The sequence below is a fragment of the Plecotus auritus genome (assembly GCF_963455305.1).
Source record: "Plecotus auritus genome assembly, chromosome: 1".
In the NCBI taxonomy this organism is placed as follows: Eukaryota; Metazoa; Chordata; class Mammalia; order Chiroptera; family Vespertilionidae; genus Plecotus; species Plecotus auritus.
Window position 1 is genome coordinate 247,662,127 of NC_137770.1, and position 22,164 is coordinate 247,684,290.

General features: G+C 60.2%; 1 protein-coding gene across 2 annotated transcripts in view; it reads left to right on the plus strand.

Annotated features, from left to right (window-relative positions):
* Nucleotides 1-19,615, plus strand: part of ZFYVE28 (zinc finger FYVE-type containing 28) — a 50,745-nt gene extending 31,130 nt beyond the window's left edge. The window contains exons 9-13 of one of the 2 annotated variants that reach the window (XM_080657893.1): nt 13,790-13,923; nt 15,870-15,986; nt 16,138-16,242; nt 18,006-18,109; nt 18,562-19,615. In XM_080657893.1, the coding sequence (XP_080514019.1) occupies nt 13,790-13,923; nt 15,870-15,986; nt 16,138-16,242; nt 18,006-18,109; nt 18,562-18,693 (592 nt within the window). In that variant the 3' untranslated portion in view covers nt 18,694-19,615. The remainder of the gene's footprint in view (nt 1-13,789; nt 13,924-15,869; nt 15,987-16,137; nt 16,243-18,005; nt 18,110-18,561) is intronic. The other variant, XM_080657894.1, reaches the window with a different exon arrangement.
* The last annotated feature ends 2,549 nt before the right edge of the window (nt 19,616-22,164 follow it).

Genomic DNA, 22,164 nt, shown 5'->3' on the forward strand with positions numbered 1-22,164 from the left:
GAGAGATGTCCCGTCCTCCAGGATTTCCAGAAGGTGCCGGGGTCCGAGGGAGGAAGAATGTGGTAGGCGGCCGGCTGACCAGGACAGCCCTGCGTCTGGGTCAGGACCTTGGACAGAGGGCCCAGCACTGCGTCGGGGAAGCTGGGCATCCGGCCAGCAGGTGGCGCTGTCCGTCCCCCCCACGGGCCCGGCGCACCAGGGAGCTGGGGAGCAAGGCTCAGACCAGGCTGATTCCTGGGCGAGGCGAGGCTGGCGAGGCTCTCGGGAGCCCCAGCCACCAGGCGGGTGCCGACCTCAGGGAGCCTGACGGAACGCGGGGCGCAGGTGACAACGCAGCATGGGTAAGACAAGCATGAAAGATCCACCAGCCTTCCGTCCGGCCACAGGCAGGAAGTTCACAAAATTCAGACGGCGAGACGCCGGGACCTGGTTGGCATTAGGTGATGGCCGCGGCCGCCGGGGCGGTGCAGCCGGTCACCCCTCCCGGCAGATGGAGAGACAGGCCGCAGAGCTGTGCCTGAGCCCGGAGCGCCTGCAGAGCGAGCCCGTTGTGCCCGTGGCGTTGAGCTCATGCTCCCCTTGCGGGACCAGCGTCGCCCCGATTTGACCCTGAGGCCCGCCTGTCCAGCAGGTGCTCCTGCGGCCCCTTCCATGTGCGCCCGAGGAGGGAACAGCGGGCCGCCCTGCGCTCACGGGCTCCTCAGATCCGTGGCCACACCTGGAGACGGTGCCATGGAGGAGACGCCCGGGACCTGTCTGCTCGCTCTGAGGGCACCGCCAAAGCGTGTTTCCAGAGCACGGCCCCAGGCGGAAGGGGCTGCCGGGTCCTGGAAGAGGGGCCAGCCGGAGGGACCCCTGTACGGCATCTCTCCGGGTCGACCTGCAGCCCGTGCTCCCCGCTGGCCGGTCCCACCAGCGCCGCTGCCCGGGGCCCTGCAGAACCGGAACCAATGTCTTCAATTCTTGCTGCTGCTTTCTCACCTTTTCAGGGTCACCGATCAGCCTTTTTGGGAAAAGTTGCGTTTTTGTTTTTTTTAAAACCCTGTTGTCCCTGTGTAGACTCACCTCGTTACCCAGAACCTTCCATACTCAGAGCCAGCTGAGTCCGTCCCTTGTCTAGAAACGGAGGTCCGTCTGTCTGGAGTGCGTCTGCCTTTCCCCGGACGTCCTGCTAATGTGTTCCCAGCCGCCTGCCTTCTTCCCAAATGATGCCGATGCGCGCGCTCTTTTCTAATTATAACGTGGCCCCGTTCGCTGTGGAAACGCAGGGAAACACGGATGAGCATGGAGGAGGGAAATAAAAGCCATCCCCAATCCCAGGGGCAGTTTCATCACTTTCTCACCGAATATTATGTCACGACCGCTCGTCCACAAAGCCCTCTGTTTCCTTCCCTCCGGCTCGGAGTCTGGGTTATTGCTGTGGCGCCAGCGCTGGGGCAGAACACGCACAGCAACACCACGGAGTCCCGACGCTCGGCCCCTGCTGTCGGGGCTCCTCGGGGCCTGACCGGCTGCAGCTGTCCGCCCCCGGGGTCTCCCAGCTCAGGAGCAGAGACCCCTCCTGCCAGGCTGTAGTTTGTGCCCCCGACTTTGTGCGCTGAGCCCCCCTTCCTCCTCCTCCCCCTCCTCCTCCTTCCCCTCCTCCTCCTCCTCCTCCTCCTCCTCCTCCTCCTCCTCTTCCTCCTCGCGCTGCCCATTCTCCGCAGGGGCTGCTCTCCACCTGGCCCCCCCTTTCTGCCCCCCCCCCCCGCAGTCCTGCTGGGGTGCGGTTTCCTTATGGACCTGAACAGGTTCCTGCCCGCTGGGTGTGTTGCTGGCGCTGGCCTCGCTTTCCCAGGTGCCCTTCGGTTGATTGATCAATAGCGTTTGGTTTTCGGACGCCCGTGGTTTTCCTCTGTGGGGTTAAATGTACAACCCCCAGAGGCAGCTTCCGGCCCTCTGCCCTCCTGTCCCCTGGCCGACCACGCCCGCATCGGCCCTCCTCCCTGAGGCAGGGACCCGCTCCTCACCTCCTACCCCCTCTGAGCTTTCCGCCCATTCCGCGCCCCAACTTGTGGCCCAGGCCGTCTGGTCTCCTGACCCCGCTCCCACCATCAGAGAGAGAGCGAGACTGGCTCCGGCTGAGGGGGCCCCCCTGGCTGTCGTTCGGACAGCGTTAGGTTGGATCAAACAACTGAGTCACTACCGCCTCCCCCGGGAACTGACCACTTCACACGGACATTGCACTGGTCTAGACCACAGCCCACCTGCTGAGACCGTTCTCTCCCCTCCGGACGGCCCAGGATCCGGACCAGCACAGAGAAGTCTCCGCCCAGGAAAACCGGCCTGGAGTCCTTGGAAAGCCGCTGGCTCCCGTCACCATTCTGGCCCCGTGCGTTCCTCCTTCAGGACCCAACAGGCAGAATGGCGGGAATTGGGAAGGGCTCCGTGGCGCAGGCTTCTGAGCTCCTGCCCCAGCTGGTGCGGTGCTCTGGCCGTGAGCTCCTCCCTCCCGGGGCGTGCGGGTGCAGTGTGGGCGCCGGGGACGTGGCCCCTGGGTGGGGAGCACCTGCGAGTGCAGCAGGAGGGAGGGCCCAGGGGATAAAGGGCGCCGGGGACTGGCTGGCTGACCTGGGGCCGGTCAACAACCTCCCTCGGCCTCTGCTTTGTCATCTGTAAAATGGGCTACAGTGCCCAGCACCATGGCGTCCGGCGGAGGAGCTGAGAGCCACGCGTGTGGTTTCCTACCTCCCTTCACGTCTCAGCCCGCTGCAGACCGCGTGGCTCACTGTTGCTGTCGGATGCTGTTACTCAGCCCCTGTTACTCAGCCATTGCCTCCGTCACTCAGGGTTGTTACTCAGCCATTGCCACCATTACCCAGCATCGTTACTCGCTGTCCTCACCACCATTACTCAGCCATTGTTACTCGGTCCTTACCACTGTCTCTCAGGGCTGTTACTCATTGTCACCACCACCATCACTGAGGGCTGTTACTCATTGTCACCACCATCACTTAGGGTTGTTACCGTCATTTCCATTAGTCAGCACCATTATTCGGGACTGTTACTCTCCATCCTCACCACCATCACTGAGGGTTGTTACTCTCCATCCTCACCACCATCACTGAGGGCTGTTACTCTCCATCCTCACCACCATCACTGAGGGCTGTTACTCTCCATCCTCACCACCATCACTGAGGGCTGTTACTCTCCATCCTCACCACCATCACTGAGGGCTGTTACTCTCCATCCTCACCACTGTTACTGAGGGCTGTTACTCTCCATCCTCACCACCATCACTGAGGGTTGTTACTCTCCATCCTCACCACCGTCACTGAGGGCTGTTACTCTCCGTCCTCACCACCGTCACTGAGGGCTGTTACTCTCCGTCCTCACCACCGTCACTCAGGACTGTTACTCTCCGTCCTCACCACCATCACTCAGGACTGTTACTCTCCATCCTCACCACCGTCACTGAGGACTGTTACTCTCCATCCTCACCACCATCACTGAGGGCTGTTACTCTCCATCCTCACCACCATCACTGAGGGCTGTTACTCTCCATCCTCACCACCATTATTGAGGGTTGTTACTCTCCATCCTCACCACCATCACTCAGGACTGTTACTCTCCATCCTCACCACCATCACTGAGGGTTGTTACTCTCCATCCTCACCACCGTCACTGAGGGTTGTTACTCTCCATCCTCACCACCATTATTGAGGGCTGTTACTCTCCATCCTCACCACCGTCACTGAGGGCTGTTACTCTCCATCCTCACCACCGTCACTGAGGGCTGTTACTCTCCATCCTCACCACCGTTACTGAGGGTTGTTACTCTCCATCCTCACCACCATCACTCAGGACTGTTACTCTCCGTCCTCACCACCGTTACTGAGGGTTGTTACTCTCCATCCTCACCACCGTCACTGAGGGCTGTTACTCTCCATCCTCACCACCGTCACTGAGGGCTGTTACTCTCCATCCTCACCACCATCACTGAGGGCTGTTACTCTCCATCCTCACCACCGTCACTGAGGACTGTTACTCTCCATCCTCACCACCGTCACTGAGGGTTGTTACTCTCCATCCTCACCACCGTCACTGAGGGTTGTTACTCTCCATCCTCACCACCGTCACTGAGGGCTGTTACTCTCCATCCTCACCACCATCACTGAGGGCTGTTACTCTCCATCCTCACCACCATCACTGAGGGTTGTTACTCTCCATCCTCACCACCATCACTGAGGGCTGTTACTCTCCATCCTCACCACCATCACTGAGGGCTGTTACTCTCCATCCTCACCACCATCACTCAGGACTGTTACTCTCCATCCTCACCACCATCACTCAGGACTGTTACTCTCCATCCTCACCACCATCACTGAGGGCTGTTACTCTCCATCCTCACCACCGTCACTGAGGGCTGTTACTCTCCATCCTCACCACCATCACTGAGGGCTGTTACTCTCCATCCTCACCACCGTCACTGAGGGCTGTTACTCTCCATCCTCACCACCATCACTGAGGGCTGTTACTCTCCATCCTCACCACCATTATTGAGGGCTGTTACTCTCCATCCTCACCACCGTCACTGAGGGCTGTTACTCTCCATCCTCACCACCATTATTGAGGGTTGTTACTCTCCATCCTCACCACCATTATTGAGGGTTGTTACTCTCCATCCTCACCACCATCACTGAGGGCTGTTACTCTCCATCCTCACCACCGTCACTAAGGGCTGTTACTCTCCATCCTCACCACCGTTACTGAGGGTTGTTACTCTCCATCCTCACCACCATCACTGAGGGCTGTTACTCTCCATCCTCACCACCGTCACTGAGGGCTGTTACTCTCCATCCTCACCACCGTCACTGAGGGCTGTTACTCTCCATCCTCACCACCGTCACTGAGGGCTGTTACTCTCCATCCTCACCACCGTCACTGAGGGCTGTTACTCTCCATCCTCACCACCATTATTGAGGGCTGTTACTCTCCATCCTCACCACCGTCACTGAGGGTTGTTACTCTCCATCCTCACCACCGTCACTGAGGGCTGTTACTCTCCATTCTCACCACCGTCACTGAGGGCTGTTACTCTCCATCCTCACCACCATCACTGAGGGTTGTTACTCTCCATCCTCACCACCGTCACTGAGGGCTGTTACTCTCCATCCTCACCACCATCACTGAGGGCTGTTACTCTCCATCCTCACCACTGTCACTGAGGGCTGTTACTCTCCATCCTCACCACCGTCACTGAGGGCTGTTACTCTCCATCCTCACCACCATCACTGAGGGCTGTTACTCTCCATCCTCACCACCATCACTGAGGGCTGTTACTCTCCATCCTCACCACCGTTACTGAGGGCTGTTACTCTCCATCCTCACCACCATTACTGAGGATTGTTACTCTCCATCCTCACCACCATCACTGAGGGTTGTTACTCTCCATCCTCACCACCATCACTGAGGGCTGTTACTCTCCATCCTCACCACCATTACTGAGGACTGTTACTCTCCATCCTCACCACCATCACTGAGGGCTGTTACTCTCCATCCTCACCACCATTATTGAGGGCTGTTACTCTCCATCCTCACCACCGTCACTGAGGGCTGTTACTCTCCATCCTCACAACCATCACTGAGGGCTGTTACTCTCCATCCTCACCACCATCACTGAGGGCTGTTACTCTCCATCCTCACCACCATCACTGAGGGCTGTTACTCTCCATCCTCACCACCGTCACTGAGGGCTGTTACTCTCCATCCTCACCACCATCACTGAGGGCTGTTACTCTCCATCCTCACCACCGTCACTGAGGGCTGTTACTCTCCATCCTCACCACTGTTACTGAGGGCTGTTACTCTCCATCCTCACCACCATCACTGAGGGTTGTTACTCTCCATCCTCACCACCATCACTGAGGGCTGTTACTCTCCATCCTCACCACCGTCACTGAGGATTGTTACTCTCCGTCCTCACCACCGTCACTGAGGGCTGTTACTCTCCATCCTCACCACCATCACTCAGGGCTGTTACTCTCCATCCTCACCACCGTCACTGAGGGCTGTTACTCTCCATCCTCACCACCGTCACTGAGGGCTGTTATTCTCCATCCTCACCACCGTCACTGAGGACTGTTACTCTCCATCCTCACCACCATCACTGAGGACTGTTACTCTCCATCCTCACCACCGTCACTGAGGACTGTTACTCTCCATCCTCACCACCGTCACTGAGGGCTGTTATTCTCCGTCCTCACCACCATCACTGAGGGCTGTTACTCTCCATCCTCACCACCGTCACTGAGGGTTGTTACTCTCCATCCTCACCACCGTTACTGAGGGCTGTTACTCTCCATCCTCACCACCATCACTGAGGATTGTTACTCTCCATCCTCACCACCATCACTCAGGGTTATCACTCACCGTCTGTTCAAACCTTGTGCTGTTTCTTGCTGTTTGTTCCCACGTTGAGTTTTGAGGGTTCTTCTTCTGGGCGCACGCCCTTTCTCAGATGGAACTTGACAGTCTTTCCTCCAGTCCGTGGCTTGTCCTCACCCTGGGAGGACTTGGAAGAGCAGAAGTTCTTGATGTGGATGAAGCCCATGTTATCAACTTCTTTGGTGGATTGTGGTGTCATATCTAAAAATTGGATGCCCCTCTGTTTTCTTCCAGGAGTTTCATACTTTTTGGTCTGCGGTCCATTCTGAGCTCATGTTTGCTTATGGTGTGGGGTGTGGCTCGGAGTTGAATGTTGCTTTGCACAAGGAGAGACACTGATTCCAGCACCACGTGTTAGGAAGACCATCCTCTCTCCGCTGGGTTGCCTTTGCCCTTTGTCCAAAACCGTGTGGGTTGATTTCGGGACTCTGGAGCCTGGCCCCCTGGTGGTTTGTCTGCATCGACACCAGTGCCACGCCGTCCGGAGTGTGGTGGCTTCGTAACGAGCCATCAAGCAAGGCCGCAAAGGTCCCCGGTGTTTCTCTTCCTTTTCAAACGTGTTTTGGCTCTTCTGCGTCTAGTGTGTCACATGTGAATTTTAGAGCAAGGTTGTCAATTCCTTCCTTCCTTCCTTCCTTCCTTCCTTCCTTCCTTCCTTCCTTCCTTCCCTCCTTCCTTCCTTCCTTCCTTCCTTTCCTCCCCTCCTTCCTTCCTTCCCTCCTTCCTTCCTTCCCTCCTTCCTTCCTTCCTTCCCTCCTTCCTTCCTTCCTTTCCTCCTTCCTTTCTTCTTTTCCTCCTTCCTTCCTTCCTTCCTTCCCTCCTTTCTTCCTTCCTTCCTTCCTTCCTCCCTTCCTTCCTTCCTTCCTTTCCTTCCTTTCCTCCTTCCTTCCTTTCCTTTCCTTTCCTTTCCTTTCCTTTCCTTTCCTTTCCTTTCCTTTCCTTTCCTTTCCTTTCCTCCTTCCTTCCTTCCTTTCCTTTCCTCCCTCCTTCCTTTCCTCTCTCCTCCCTTCCTTCCTTTCCTCCTTCCTTCCTTCTTTTCCTCCTTCCTTCCTCCCTTCCTTTTCTCCTTCCTTCTTTCCTTCCTTCCTTCCTTCCTTCCTTCCTTCCTTCCTTCCTTCCTTCCTTCCTTCTTCCCCCCACTCCCTCCCTCCCTTCCTTAAAATAACCTGTTAGGAATTTTATTGGCATTATGTTGAATCTATACATCAATTTTGGTAAAATTAAAAACTTAATAATATTGAGCCTTTCAATTCATGGACACAGTATATCTCTCCATTTATTTAGGGGTTTTTTGTTTGTTTGTTTTGTTGGGTTTGTGTGTGTGTGTGTGTGTGTGTGTGTGTGTGTGTGTGTGTGTACCATTCCCGGAGGTACTGCAATACCAGGTCGATGCATGGAGTGGACGGAGCAAGCTCCTATTCCAACTCCAAGCTTCGAAAATCCATTTAATACATTGTCCTCGGGTAGAGGACGTATCAGATATTAAACTGATAAGAACAGATACTACACTTGATCTTAGCCCGAAGGCCAAGAAGCGATTATTTAGGTTTTTCTCTCAGTAAAGTTTTATAGTTTTCATTGTAGAAGGCGTACACACCTTTTGTCATATTTATCCTTAAGTATTTTTTATTTCTTGTTGCTGTTATAACTGGTACTGTTCAGTAATTTAAATTTCCAGTTGTTTATTGCTAATGTATAGAAACATAACTAATTTCTTATATTGATCTTGTCTCCTGCAACCTTGCTAAACTCACGGTATGAGCTATTGTAGTTTTTTTTTTCCTTCTTGTAACGTTTCCTACATAGATGAACATGTCACCTGTGAGTGAGGCCAGTTTCACTCCTTTCTGACTGGAAGTCCGTTACTCCTTTGTCTTGCGCTTTCGCACCGACGAGGATTCCCAGCGCAATGCTGCGTAGAAGCGCCCCGCAGGGTGTTTGCCCCACTCCTGGTCTCAGAGGGAAAGCAAGCAGTAGCTTCCACAGGTGTGATGCAGGCCGTTGGCTTCCCATAGGTGCCTTTCTCAAGTTCAAGGGTTCTCTTCTATTCCTAGTTTGGTGAGTATTTAATAAGAGCAGACGTCGCCCCTAGCTGGTGTGGCTCAGTGGATAGAGTGTCGCCCTGCAGACTGAAGGGTTCTGGGTGTTCGATTCCAGTCAAGGGCACATGCCCAGGTTGTGGGCTCAATCCCCAGTAGGGGTCATGCAGGAGGCAGCCGATCAATGACTCGCTCATCATTGGTGTTTCTCTCTCTCTCCCCTTCTCCCTGGAATTATTATTATATATATATATGGCAGATTTTCTCCAGTACTGTTTTAAAAAAATACATCTTTATTGTTCAGATTATTACAATTGTTCCTCTCTTTCCCCCCATAGCTCCCCTCCACCCAGTTCCCACCCCACCCTCTGCCCTTACCGCCCCCCACTGTCCTCATCCATAGGTGTACGCTTTTTGTCCAGTCTCTTCCTGCACCCCCCACACCCCTTTCTCCCCGAGGATTATCAGTCCACTCCCTTTCTATGCCCCTGATTCTATTATATTCACCAGTTTATCCTGTTCATCAGATTTTTTAGTCACTTGATTTTTAGATTCACTTGTTCATAGACATGTATTTGTTGTTCATAATTTTTATCTTTACCTTTTTCTTCTTTTTCCTGTTCTTAAAGAATGCCTTTCAGCATTTCATATAATACTGGTTTGGCGGTGATGAACTCCTTTAGCTTTTTCTTGTCTGTGAAGCTCTTTATCTGACCTTCAATTCTGAATGATAGCTTTGCTGGGTAGAGTAATCTTGGTTGTAGGTTCTTGCTATTCATCACTTTGAATATTTCTTGCCACTCCCGTCTGGCCTGCATAGTTTCTGTTGAGAAGTCAGCTGACAGTCTTATGGGTGCTCCCTTGTAGGTAATTAACTGTTTTTGTCTTGCTGCTTTTAATATTCTCGCTTTGTCTTTTGCTCTTGGCATTTTAATTATGATGTGTCTTGGTGTGGTCCTCTTTGGATTCCTTTTGTTTGGGGTTCTGTGTGCTTCCTGGACTTGTAAGTCTATTTCTTTCACCAGGTGGGGGAAGTTTTCTGTCATTATTTCTTCAAATAGGTTTTCAGTATCTTGCTCTCTCTCTTCTTCTGGCACCCCCGTAATTCTGATGTTGGTACGCTTGAAGTTGTCCCAGAGGCTCCTTACACTATCTTCATATTTTTGGATTCCTTTTTCTTTTTGCTTTTCCGGTTGGGTGATCTTTGCTTCTTTGTATTTCAAATCTTTGACTTGATTCTTGCGATCCTCTAGTCTGCTGTTAGATCTCTGTATATTATTTTTTATTTCAGTCAGTGTATGTTTAATTTCTAGTTGGTCCTTTTTCATATCCTCGAGGGTCTCACTAAATTTATTGGCCTTTTCTAGAAAATTCTTGAAAAACCTTATAACCGTGGTTTTGAACTCTATATCCAGTCGTTTGCTTTCCTCCATTTCTTTCATTTGTGACCTGTTTCTTTGTCTCCGCATTTTGGTTGCTTCCCTGAGTTGATAGAGTGGCTTTGTGTGCTAGGTGTCCTCTAGGGCCCAGTGGCTCAGCCTCCCCAGCTACCTGAGGTGGACACTCTTGGTGCACCTCTTTGTGGGCTGTGTGCACAGTCTTGTTGTAGTTAAGCCTTGATTGTTGTTGGGCTCACTGGGAGGAATTGACCTCCAGGCCAATTGGCTGTGAGGATCAGCTGTGTCTACGCTGGGAGAACTTCTGTGCTGGAGACACCCTTATGAGACAAGACTTGCTTCAGTGGGGCTTTGGTGCTCCCTGAGTCTGCCCCCTGAGTGTGTCCCTTATAGATCTGAGGAGTTGTAATCTGGATGGTCCCACTCTGACCCCTGGGTACACTGGCTCTTGGATCTCCAAGGAGGTGCTAATTTAGCCTCTGCCTGAGGCCACCCAGCAGGAGCTACGGAGAGATCTGCAGATTCCTCTTCTTTGTTTGGGTTTTGGAGGTGCCCAGATGAGGCCCAGCTGTGAGGCAATGCAAGCTGCTGTGGGGCCTTGGGCCTTCTTTTGGATGTTCTGGGTCTCACTGACTCAGCTGTAGGTAAGTTTAAAATTCAAAGGACCAGGCCATTCTTATGCAAAAGCCTCTGTGCTCAGCTTGGATGGGGCGGAGTCTCAGGGCGGAGCAAACAGCAATGGCTTCCCGTCAGCCCTGCCCTAAGAGGCCCCTGGTTCTCAGTGTCCCACGGTAATCGCTGCAAGCACCTCTGAGAGAAAGCCACCCTCAAGTTCTGCCCGCTGCCAGACAGTCCAGTTTCTCCCCGTATGAGTCTGGGTCCCCAGAATCTCGCCCGGAACTGGAGTTAAGAGCAGTCGCGAGCTTGTGTCTCCCTCTGGATTGAAAAAGCCAGCCGCGTACTCACTTGCCAGCCCTCTCCGTGCACACGCCTCCGTACCTCTGCACTTTACTTCTGCAGCTCCTCTGAGTCTCAGTGACCTTTCCTCTTTCCTTCTCGTTGTAGAATGTCCACTCAGCCAGCCTCCCGGTGGTTCTGGATGATGTCCGTTTAGTTGTAGTTTTGAAGTGGTTGTGCGAGGCTGCAAGTTCAGGTGCTTACCTGTGCCGCCATCTTGGTTTCTCCTCTCCAGTACTTTCTCTTTAACTTTGGGGATGATCAGACAGCTTTTCTTTTGTAGTCTATCATGGGATACATCCCACTGATGGATATTCAGAGATTAAGCCAACCTTGCCTTCCTGGGGTGACCCTCGCGGCCATGAAGTATCATCCTTTTCGTATATGTCGGCTTCGATCCGCTAAAACGTTGTTGAGAACTCTGCATGTGATTGTGGGAACGTGGACAGTTTTCTCGGAATGTCTTTCTCGGGCCTGGGTCTCAGCGAGGCGTGCTGAGGTCCTGCCGTGTGTTGGGAGCATTCCCACGTCTTCCGTGTTCCAGAAGAGTTTGTGTGGCGTTGGTATCGTTTCTGCCTGAAATATCAGGTAACCTTTCCCAGGGAGCCTGGAGTCCTCTTTGTGGGAAGGGTTTTAGCTACAGGTTCCGAGTATGTCCTAGTTGTAGGTTTGTTCCATTACCCATTTCTTGTTCAGTGGGTGGAAGGGTTTATATGCATGGTCCATCCTCCTGACTTCCCCTCACGCCCGCTGAGCCAGGGACGTGGCCCTGCTCAGAATCAGGGCCCCTGCTCTCCCCCGTCTCTTGTGCTCACCCCAGCCCCGCCCCCATGGTTGGCGTCCCTCAGCCCAGCCTGCACCCCAATTTCTAGATGCTCTCTGAGCTCTCCTTATTTGCTCCCTGGTCCCCATCCCCTCCTCGTCGCTGCCGCATGCAGTCACCACAGTGCGGTCCTGCCTGCTGGCCGCGTGGCCGCGTGGCCCCCACGGCTGCCTTTTCCTTGTCGTCCCTGCCTCACAGGTTTGGAAACAGGCTCAGAGCCCCGGGCTGGGTGACCCTCCCATCTCTCTGGCCCCGGTTTTCAGGCCTCCTGCAGGGCCCCGGGCCCATCTCCCGTCTCCTGCCTGCACACGAGTCCCTTAGGCTCAGGGATGGGACTGGGGCCTTGGCTGGGGAAGCACACTCACCCTCCATCAAGTGGCACCAGGCCTGGCAGGCAGCTGGCCTCGGGGGACGCCCTGGAGTGAGGGAAGGAGCCATGGGGCTCATGTCCAGTCTCTCACATCCTTGACTCTCCCCGTCCCCCCGCCCCGCCCTGCCCCGCCCAATGCAGCCACAAAGACATGCCGGTGGCCATCCAGCCCAGCTCCCCGGGCGTGAGGCAGTGGGCTCCCTCTGGGAGGGTCCCTGTCCTTAGCCCGGTCGCCCTGTGGGACATGTGGACACCCTGCTGGGGCGGCTCCAGGAGAACAGGGCTGGCAGAGTCCAGGCTGCAGCACTGTCCCCTCCCGCTCTGAGTCCCCGAGGAGGGCCGCATCCCCCCAGGCCTGCCCACCCACTTCCTGCCCGACTCCCGGCTCCTTGGGGCACCAGGGGACCCCACAGTCCGGGTGGAAACAGGGCTTTGAGCTGGAGTGAGTGTGCTTGGTAAACACTGGTAGTCCTGGCGGGGGCGGGGGGGGGGGGCGGGGGACAGGCCCCAGGGGTCATCCTCCTCCATCCCTCGGGAGCAGGGGGTTCCTGTCTGAGCAGCTCATCCTCCCTGAGGCAGAGCCGAGAGAAAAGGTTGAAGTGCTGCGTGCAGGGGGTGCGGCAGGAGGCCGGGTGCGCCCTCAGCCACGTCCCCCTTCTGTTCAGAGCCAGCCGTCGAGCCTTCTGTTCAGAGCTTTTAAAAGCAGCAGCAGGCGTGGCGCCGGAACGCGGCCGGTCCTCGGCCCACGCGAGGACACATCTATTTCTAAACTCACACACGTGTGTGCCGAGGCGTGTCTGCACCTCCGAGCTTTCTAGATGCGCATGCACTGCATCTGCGTTAGGGCCAGGTCCCGTGACAGAGCCGGGACCTTCCTGGAGCCGGAGCCGGGCTGCGCCCAGGACTGGGGTCCCAGCTGTGCCCCCAGGAACCAGACCACAGCGGCCACCCCTCCTGGGCGGCCCCTCCGCCCAGCACTGCAGGCTGCCGGCCCCTCTGCTGCTCCAGGCTTTCCAGGGAAATGGACTTGCACAGGCGGGGCCCCGGTGGCGGGGTCCCTCCCGCACCGAGCTTTCGAGCTCGCCTCGTTGTGGGGGAGCTGGGGGTCAGAGCCTCGTCCTTGCTGTGTCTCGTTGTTCTCCCACTGATACGGTGGGACGGGGGGCCGTGTCTGCTTCGGGGCTGCGGTGACATGTGTGGACACATGTTTGTGTGAATCTGTGTTTCCACTTCCCTTGGGTGCACACCTGCGGGGGGAAGGGCAGGCTCACACGGTACCAGGAACTGCTGTGCTGCCTTCCGAAGGGGCTGCCCCGTTCCATCCCCGCCTCCTGCACCAGGACGTCCGAGGGTTCTGATTTCTCCATGTCTTCACCAACACCTGTTGTTTTCTTTCTTTAAAAAAAAAATATTTGTATTGATTTCAGAGAGGAAGGGAGAGGGAGAGAGATAGAAACATTGATGATGAGAGAGAATCATGGACCGGCTGCCTCCTGCACGCCCCACACTGGGGATCGAGCCTGCAACCGGGCCTGCGCCCTGACCGGGAATCGAGCCGGGACCTCCTGGTTCCTAGGTCGATGCCCAGCCGCCGAGGCCCGCCGGCGGGCTGTGTAGCCGCTCGCAGCCTCCCGTGCAGATTGCCAAACCACCCAGCCCTCCTGCCCACAGAGACCTGTTTCTCCTCCTCTGTTCTCCCGCGGAGCACCCAGGCACCGAGCCCGGGGCCAGAGCCGCCCGCTGCCCGCCCCAGCCCTGTGTCTGCTTCTCCATGCAGGGGCTCCCCGGCCGGGGCCTGCTCCTCGGACAAGGCCGTGCTGGAGGCGGCTCCTGTGGCCACGAGAGAGAAGATCCGGTCCCGGTTCCACGGCAGCCACGACCTGATCCACCGCCTGTTTGTCTGTATCTCAGGTGACACGTGTGGGCTGGTGGGCGTGGGGCGGTGCTTTGGGGGAGCAGCCAGCGCCCGTGGGGGCTGAGGTCAGCTGCAGGCGGGTGAAATCCTGACGATGATGCGATGATGTTGGGGGGTGCTGGCTGATGTTGGGGTGCAGGGAGGCCCGGCCCTGTCCGCGGGCCCCCGCTCTGTCTGGTTGTCGCCCCACGCCCTGAGATGCGTCCTGTGTCCAGCAGAGAACAGGCTTTGTTCGCGGTCAGGGACCCCCCCCCCCCCCGTGCCGACCCCTCGGCGGCCCCCGGGGGTTCTGTGCACCTTGAGGTTCACAGTCCATGTGCGTCCTGACTAGTCTTTCCTTCCTCCATGGCTCACAGAAAGGGGGGCCGTTTTGTCCCCCAGGGGATTAGAGAGGGCGTGAGCAAAGGGCGCCTTTTTCATGGTTTTCTTTAGTTTCGTGTGTTTTAAATGAGTACGAACCCATGTGGTTCAGAATCATACAGTGTGGGGTCCCCCCACGCGCGCCCTGTCCTGCAGCGGGCTCCACCCCCGACAACCTCTGGTGCCCCCTCTGCCCCCCCCTCTGGTGCCCCCTCGGCCCCCCCTCTGGTGCCCCCCCTCTGCCCCGGCTGCAGGGAAGAGGCAGGAGCCAGCACAGCAGCATAGCCTGGGGTCATGAGCCCAGGAATCATTGCCAGGGGCCCCCAGGGGCACAGCCTGAGGCAGGCCCCCCACCTCCCGGGTGGGACCACGAGGGCCTGGGGGACTCAGCTTCAGGAGGGCCTGGGGGACTCAGCTTCAGTTCGCTCACCTGCCAGAACGGACCCCATGGTGTTTTGTGTTTTTTTAAATATATTTTTATTATTTATTTATTTTTTTAAAAATGTATTCTACTGATTTTCCACAGAGAGGAAGGGAGAGGGATAGAGAGCCAGAAACAACGATGAGAGAGAAACATCGATCAGCTGCCTCCTGCACACCCCCCACTGGGGATGTGCCCGCAACCAAGGCACATGCCCTTGGCCGGAATCGAACCCGGGACCCTTCAGTCCGCAGGCCGACGCTCCATCCACTGAGCCAAACCGACCAGGGCTAAATATATTTTTATTGATTTCAGAGAGGAAGGGAGAGGGAGGGAGAAATAGAAACATCAATGATGAGAGAGAATCATGGATCGGCTGCCTCCTGCGCGACCCCTACTGGGGATCGAGCCTGCAGCCCCAGCCACGTGCCCTGACCGGGAATCGAACCCTGTCTCCTGGGTCATAGGTCGCCGCTCACCCCGAGCCAGGCCGGCTGGGCTCCCGCGGTGGGTCTGATGGCCAAGGAGCGTGGGCCTGGCAGGCTCAGCACAGCGGCCCGCCAGGAGGCCTCGGGGAGCTCGGCTGCAGGCACTCCCGGGACAGTCACAGGGCGTCCGTAGTCTGGGGGTGCACACCGCTCCTCCCTGGCTTTGCTGAGCCAGCCCAGTGGCCCCCTAAAGAGCCGCATTGCTGGTCACTGGGAGAGGCTGAGTCCACCCCGTTTCTGGAAGGAGGAGCCTCTGCCGAGGGGGTGGGGACGTGTTTCCCGCCCAGAAGCTGCTGGGAGCTGGGCCCCGGGCACCACCGCCCGGCCTGTCCTCCTGCGGGGCCCCCCCCACGTGGAATCCCGGCTGCGGCCCTGCAGTCACAGTATTGGGGGCAACGCTGTTTGCCGTGGGGAGGGCACGTCCAGGAGCCGCGTGGCCGTGACCGCGAGTGGTGCTGCCGGGGTGGGCACGGTCCGGGCTCTGAGATCCCCTCAGTGAGGGGCCAGGGCTGCCCAGCAGTGGGTGGCGGCGGTGGCCCGAAGGAGGAGATGTACCCAAGCTCCTGCCTCCGCCAAAGACGCGCCCCGGGCTGGCGGCTGCTTCTCCCTGACCAGCTGCAGGCGCGCGGTCCCCAGGCGGCCAGCCCACCGCCTCCCCCTGCCCCCTCCCCAGGGGTGGCTGACCAGCTGCAGACCAACTACGCCAGCGACCTGCGAAGTATTCTCAAGACCCTCTTCGAGGTCATGGCCACCAAGCCGGAGATGGACGACAAGGACAAGTTACGGAAGGGTGAGTGCGCTCAGACGGGCTCTGCCACCTGCTGACCGGGGTGCCCAGCGCCCAGGGGCGGGCACCCAGAAGCCCACACGCCCAGCCTTGGGCAGAGGCGGCCCCTCCACGCTGCCCCGGCCGGGGACCCAGCCGTCACCTTCTCTTCCAGTCACCCAGACCCTGCGGGGCGCCGCCTTGGAGGACTGCGCCCTGTGCCAGGAGACCCTGTCGTCCTCCGAACTGGCAGCCAAGACCCGGGACGGAGACCTGGAAGGTGTGTGGGCGCTGGCTCGTCGGACGCTTCCTCTGTCCCAGACCAAAGCCTAGAGGTCGGGGACCCCTGCCCCCCACTAGCCTGGAGGTCGGGGACCCCTGCCCCCCACTAGCCTGGAGGTCGGGGACCCCTGCTCCCCCACTAGCCTGGAGGTCGAGGCCCCCTACCTCCCACTAGCCTGGAGGTCGGGGACCCCTGCCCCCCACTAGCCTGGAGGTCGGGGACCCCTGCTCCCCACTAGCCTGGAGGTCGGGGACCCCTGTTCCCCCATTAGCCTGGAGGTCGGGGACCCCTGCTCCCCCATTAGCCTGGAGGTCGGGGACCCCTCCTCCCCCATTAGCCTGGAGGTCGGGAACCCCTGCTCCCCACTAGCCTGGAGGTCGGGGACCCCTGCCCCCACACTAGCCTGGAGGTGGCGGCTGGAGGTGGGTGGCTTGCTGTTCAGGGAAGGAGCATCGGGCGGTGAGGGCACTGGGGAGGACCCCGAGGCCCTAGGGGGGGGGGCATGCGTCCCCCTGGAGCCTGGAGAGGTGCTGGGAGGGTGAGAGCAGTTAGGCCTGAGCAGGGTCACAGGTGGCCAGAGCCTAGGAGGCGGAAGGTGACGCTGCGATAGGCCACAGGTCACACTGCTCCCTGCGTGCCCGGCTGCCCGGCTGACCCGGCGGGTCCCAGCTCAGGGCCTCTCTCGCGCTGCCTGAGGGGGCAGGGGACAGGTGCACACCGAGGCTGCGGGGTGAGGAGGGTCAGGACGGCACAGGCAGGGCCGCGGGGCGGGCCAGGCCAGGAAGTCCTCGGGCCCTCAGGTGCCCAGGCGGGGTGCTCTCGTCTGCCTGAGCCGGGGCCCGTCCAGGGCTTGGCTGGGTCCAGCAGGGGTTGGACGGGGTGTCGGGGGCAAGCGTGAGAACCGCCCCCCTGTGGTGTGGGCGAGCTGAGGGGATCCTGGGAGGATGGCCGGTAAGGAGAGGCCAGCGGGAGGCGAGGTGCCCTGGGGTCCGGTGGCCGGGCGGCCTTCACCAGTTCCAGTGGGAGGCGCTGGGGGGCGGGGGGGCCAGGGTGGACGGGACCTCTGAGCACCTCTGTGGCTGGGCGCGACCGAGGTGACGCCCCCTCTGGGTGTCGTGCTCCCTTCGGCCCCTGGGATGAGGGAAGTGACCATCTTGTTATACAAGCTGCTTCCCACATGTCAGAGCCCCTGAGAATGGGAGAGGGTGGTCCCCGTGACCCTGTGACCCTGTGGGAGGAGGGGGCCCTGGCCCTGGCCCCTGCCTGGGCGGCACAGGTGACGGGGCGGGGCGGCACCAGCCTTGGCCTCCAGAGATGGACGGGAGCCTGCCTGGGCCTCCAGGACCCCAGGACCTGAGAACTGCGGGGGGTGAGGGATAACCCGGGCGGGGGGACCAGGGACCCCTGACGCCCGACCCCGTTGATTGAGCGAGTGACAGGGGGTTGACTCCTTTATTTCTCAGCCCCTACCTTTGCCCAAGGGCCTTGCCAGCTGGGTGCTGGCAGGGAGAGGCTTGGGAGAGGGTGATCCAGGTGAGGCTGGGTCTGACCCACAGGCACCGCCCGCGGCTGCACAGACTGACGCCCAACCACAGCCAGGGATGCATCCAGGGTGGACGGAGACCAGGGGGGCGGGGGCTGCCGGCCACAGGGCCAGAGGCTCCTGCACACCCACCTCCGACCCCAGCCCACCCAACCCCCGCCCCCCCTTGTCACGGCTGCGTGGCTCCCCGTGCCTGACGCCCCCCCTCTTGTCACAGACCCGCCCGAGTGGGTCCCGGACGAGGCCTGCAGCCTCTGCACTGCCTGCAAGGCACCCTTCACGGTCATCCGCAGGAAGCACCACTGCCGCAGCTGCGGGAAGGTGGGCCGCACCCAGCTCCGCCCCACGGGGCTGCGGGACCCTGAGCCGGGCCCTGCTCTGACTCAGGGCAGGGACTCGGGCACTTGGCCCACGGGGTCTGGATGGTGCCCTGTCCCCTCCCTGCTGCTTCAGAGCTGGGAACAGAGGGGCGAGGTGGCGGGGGGGGGGGGGGCGGGGGGGCGGGGACAGGGGGTCTAAACAGGAGCCTGCTGTGCCTGGTGTGGGGCCTGGGACTCCCCATCAACCTGGCCTCCTGGAGCCCCCACCTGTCCCAGGTTTTCCTGAAGGTCCCGCCCCACAGTGGACCGGCAGGCCCCAGGAGGCCGGGGCGCTCAGGGCTCCGACCCTGTCCTCGGGGTGCTCTCCCTGCGGGGCCAAGGTCGGGGTGCGGCACAGCTGGGCGCTGGGGACCCTCCCAGCTCACTGCCCCCCCCCCCCCGCCCACCTTCCAGATCTTCTGCTCCCGCTGCTCCTCGCACTCGGCCCCGCTGCCCCGCTACGGGCAGGTGAAGGCTGTCCGCGTGTGCACGCACTGCTACGTGTTCCACGTGACGCCCTTCTACAGCGACAAGGCGGGCGTCTGACCAGAGCCCCAGAGGACTCCCAGGAAGGCCCCGCGCTCCCCGCCACACGGTCCCGAGTGTTTTGACCGCATTCATCAGGCTGTTGCCGCGGAGACTTGCAGAACATCCTGCACCTCCGTGCCGGCCACGCTGGCTTCCCCACCTGCAGGGCCAACGGGAGGGGGTCCCTGGGGCGCAGGGGCTGCCCAGGCAGGGTGGGCTCTCCTCCTGCGCGTCCACCCGCCCCGCTGAGCTGCTGCCTGGAGGCTGGGCCACCTGCTCGGGGAGCCGCTGGGCAGCCTCAGCGCCGGGGGCTAACTCAGCGATGGTGGACACGGCAGGAGCGGGCCGGGCCTCCGTGCCCCGCAGGCTTGCCAAACCAGTGCCCAGAGCCGGGACCCCCCCCCACCCCCACCCGCACCCCCCGCCGCACACCCATGCCCGCCCCCTCGGGGCCTTGGCTGAGCAGCACGCGTCTCACTGTGCCCAGTGGTCCTTTGGGCGAGCCCTGCCCATGTTGCCTGCCCACCCATCCACCTGCGGATGGGGGGGCGCGTGGAGACCCACCGACAGGTCCCGGGTCCTCAGGCCAGGGCTCCCAGGCAGCCAAGGACCAGGGGGCCGCCCCCTCGGCTGCCGCCACCCGCTTCCCGCACCCCTGGGACCCTGGCCCCCTCCTCCGCCGGGGCAGGGCCCAGCAGGGCTCCTCAGGCTAAATCTCAGGCTTCACGTCGCAGTGAGGGTTGCAGCTTTATTTTTAGAGAGAGACACCCCTACTGCTTCTTTATAGGAGAAACCCCGTTACCGCTTAACGTGGACACACACCACGGCCTCCGCGGGAGGGAGAGCCCGTGACGGAGTGACTGTTCTGTATGGAGATTATTTTTATTTTCTAAATGCTGTAATTCGACACCATTTCCATAAATCTATTTACGGACTGCAGACCCCTTGTTGCCCCTGTGAACGTGGACGCCTTTCTCTCGCTCAGGAAGCTGGGGGGCTCTGGGCCCTGGGGACAATCCGAGGGCAGGACTGGCTTCCTCCCCACCAGCCCCAGGAGGAGGGTGGCTCCGCATCCCCACTCATCCTTTGAGGGCTCCAGCGCCCCACTGCCCCAGGGGACGGCGGTCACTCCGCCCTCTGCCAGGCTGGCCCACCCAGGTGCAGAGCCAGGACCTGGGGGTGCCGAGGGGTGAGTCTAAGGCAGGATCCACGAGGCCTGCTGTCCCCCGCAGGGGGGTCAGGACTGAGAGGCCTGGGTGGGGGCAGGGATCAGCCCTAAGCCAGCCTGGCACCCGGAGCAGGTCAGCCTCCTGAGCCTCCGTTTCCCCATGGTCACCACCATCACCTTCTCGTCCCTGCTTCCTGAGCGCTTCCCCTCCACTCCCCACAACAGCCCCTCAGGGAGCAGCACCCCGGGCTGAGGAGGCCCGAGCCCTGGGCCTGGGGCCACTTGCGGGGTCTCAGCTCGGGGGACAGGCCCTCCACCCGCATCGGGCTGGCAGCAGGAGGAAGGCGGGGCGGCCGGGAGCCGGCACGCTGGGCTGGACTGCCCACCTCACCCTGCTCTGGGCTGCACCCCGCCTGGGAGAGGACAGCATGCTGTCCAGCACCCGCCTTACGCTTCCAGTAACAGGGCGGGGGGGCCTGGGCCTGGCTGCCCACCCCCACCCCCACCCCCAGGGACTCAGGACCCCAGAGGGCAGGTCACCAAGACGAAGGGCCTGGCAGGGAGCACCCAGAGCTCCCTCTCCAAGGGGGCTCAGAGTGGGGGAGGAGGGGCAGGGAGCACCCATGCCTGGCTGTGAGGGGGCCGCCCTGGGGTAGAACGGGGAAGCCCACAGGCCCACCCCTCCACTGCCACTCAGCTCAGTCAGTGCACACACCCCACACCCCCTGGCCCCTGGAGGGGTCCCTTCTGCCTGCCCCTATTTGTGGCTCATCTGTCCCCACAGACATGCTCTCCGGCCCCGCCCACATCCCCTGGGAAACCCCAGGTGGGCAGCCACCCACCCCAGCTGGCTGTGTGACCCCGGCGGGGGTGGGGGCACGTGAAAGGAAAAGACTGTTGGTGTTATGATTTCTGAAGAAGGTGATGAAGGCCAAGTGGGTGGGGCAGGATTGGGGGGGTCCCTGCTACAGCCCCTCATGGCCACCAGGGGGCGCCCCTCCTCCCGCCTCCTCTCCCAGTGTGGCCTGATGACCAGGGTGCTGGGGGCCACTGGGGTGCTGCCTGCAGGGGTCCCCCACTATGGATGGGCACCCCAGGTCCAGACAGTACACCGGCGCAGCCACACCTGCTGGCCAGGCCCTAGCCTTTGGGTTCCTTAAGGGGGTGGAGGGTCCAGACAGGGTCCCGGCCCAGCAGAGGCCACAGGCAGGGCAGGCACAACCCAAATGGCTCAGGGAGAGGGAGAGAGGGGTCCTGGTCGGGACTGGACCCCAGGGCAACACCATGGAGGGGCGGCTCCGCCTGCTTTCTGGACTCCGCAGCGGAAAGCTCGGGGAGGTGGGCAGGACCCAAGGCGCCCACCCACATCACTCACGTGACCTAGAGGCGCTGGTCTCCTGCCCGGCCTACCCAGAGCCACCTCCTCCAGGCAGCCTTCCCATTCCGCGGTGGCCCAGCCCCGGCCCTCACACACTCTCGGAGCAGAGCCAGGTAGGTCCCTTGGCAGGGGCCAGCAAACCTGTCCAAACCTCTCCTGACTCTGAGGCGGGAGAGACGGACTCCAGGCCTGCACGGAGCAGCCACTTAAACACGAGCAAGGCTTGGGGTTCATTTGCTCCCCAATGGTCAGGGGAGCTCAAGCTGGAGCCCACCCCCGAGGTGGGCAAGGATGGCACCCAGACACTCCAGACCCGCCCTGCCCCTGGGGCCTGCAGGTCCGGGTCACTGAGCTGCTGTGCCGGCGGGGCCTTGTGTGCCGGCTGAGCAGGGTGGTGTGCAGAGTTGGGTGCCGGCTGCAGGGGCACAGAACAGCCCCGAGAGTATGACAAACAATGATGCTCCTGGGGGGGGGGGTCGGGGGGAGCACAGATGGGGCACAGGGCTGGGTCACCCCAGGCACTGGGGAGCCATGGGGAGTCCTGAGCAGGGAGGACATTCGGGGTTGTGGTGTGGACACCTCGCAGGGGTGGGGTGGGTGGGGCAGAGGCCAGGCCCCCCTTCTGGGACCTGAGCGGGGTCAGAGGCAGTAGCACTTGGCCAGTCACCCCTGTAACCCTGCTGTCCCCCCCACCCCCATCACTCAGGACCCCGTGATCTGAGAGGCCTCTGAACCCTCACCCTCACTGAGCAACCTGCTGCCTCCGGGGGAGAAGCTGTTGGATGACCCAGACCCAGGAATGGGGAGCTGGGGTGGGTTCGTGGGCCGAGGCCCTCAGGGCATCCGGCCTGAGAGAGGGGCCTCTGCCCTGGGACCAGGTGTGGTCTAGAGCCACCTGAGCGTGGCCTGGCAGGGGGGCGGGGCGGGGCGGGGAGGGGGAAGG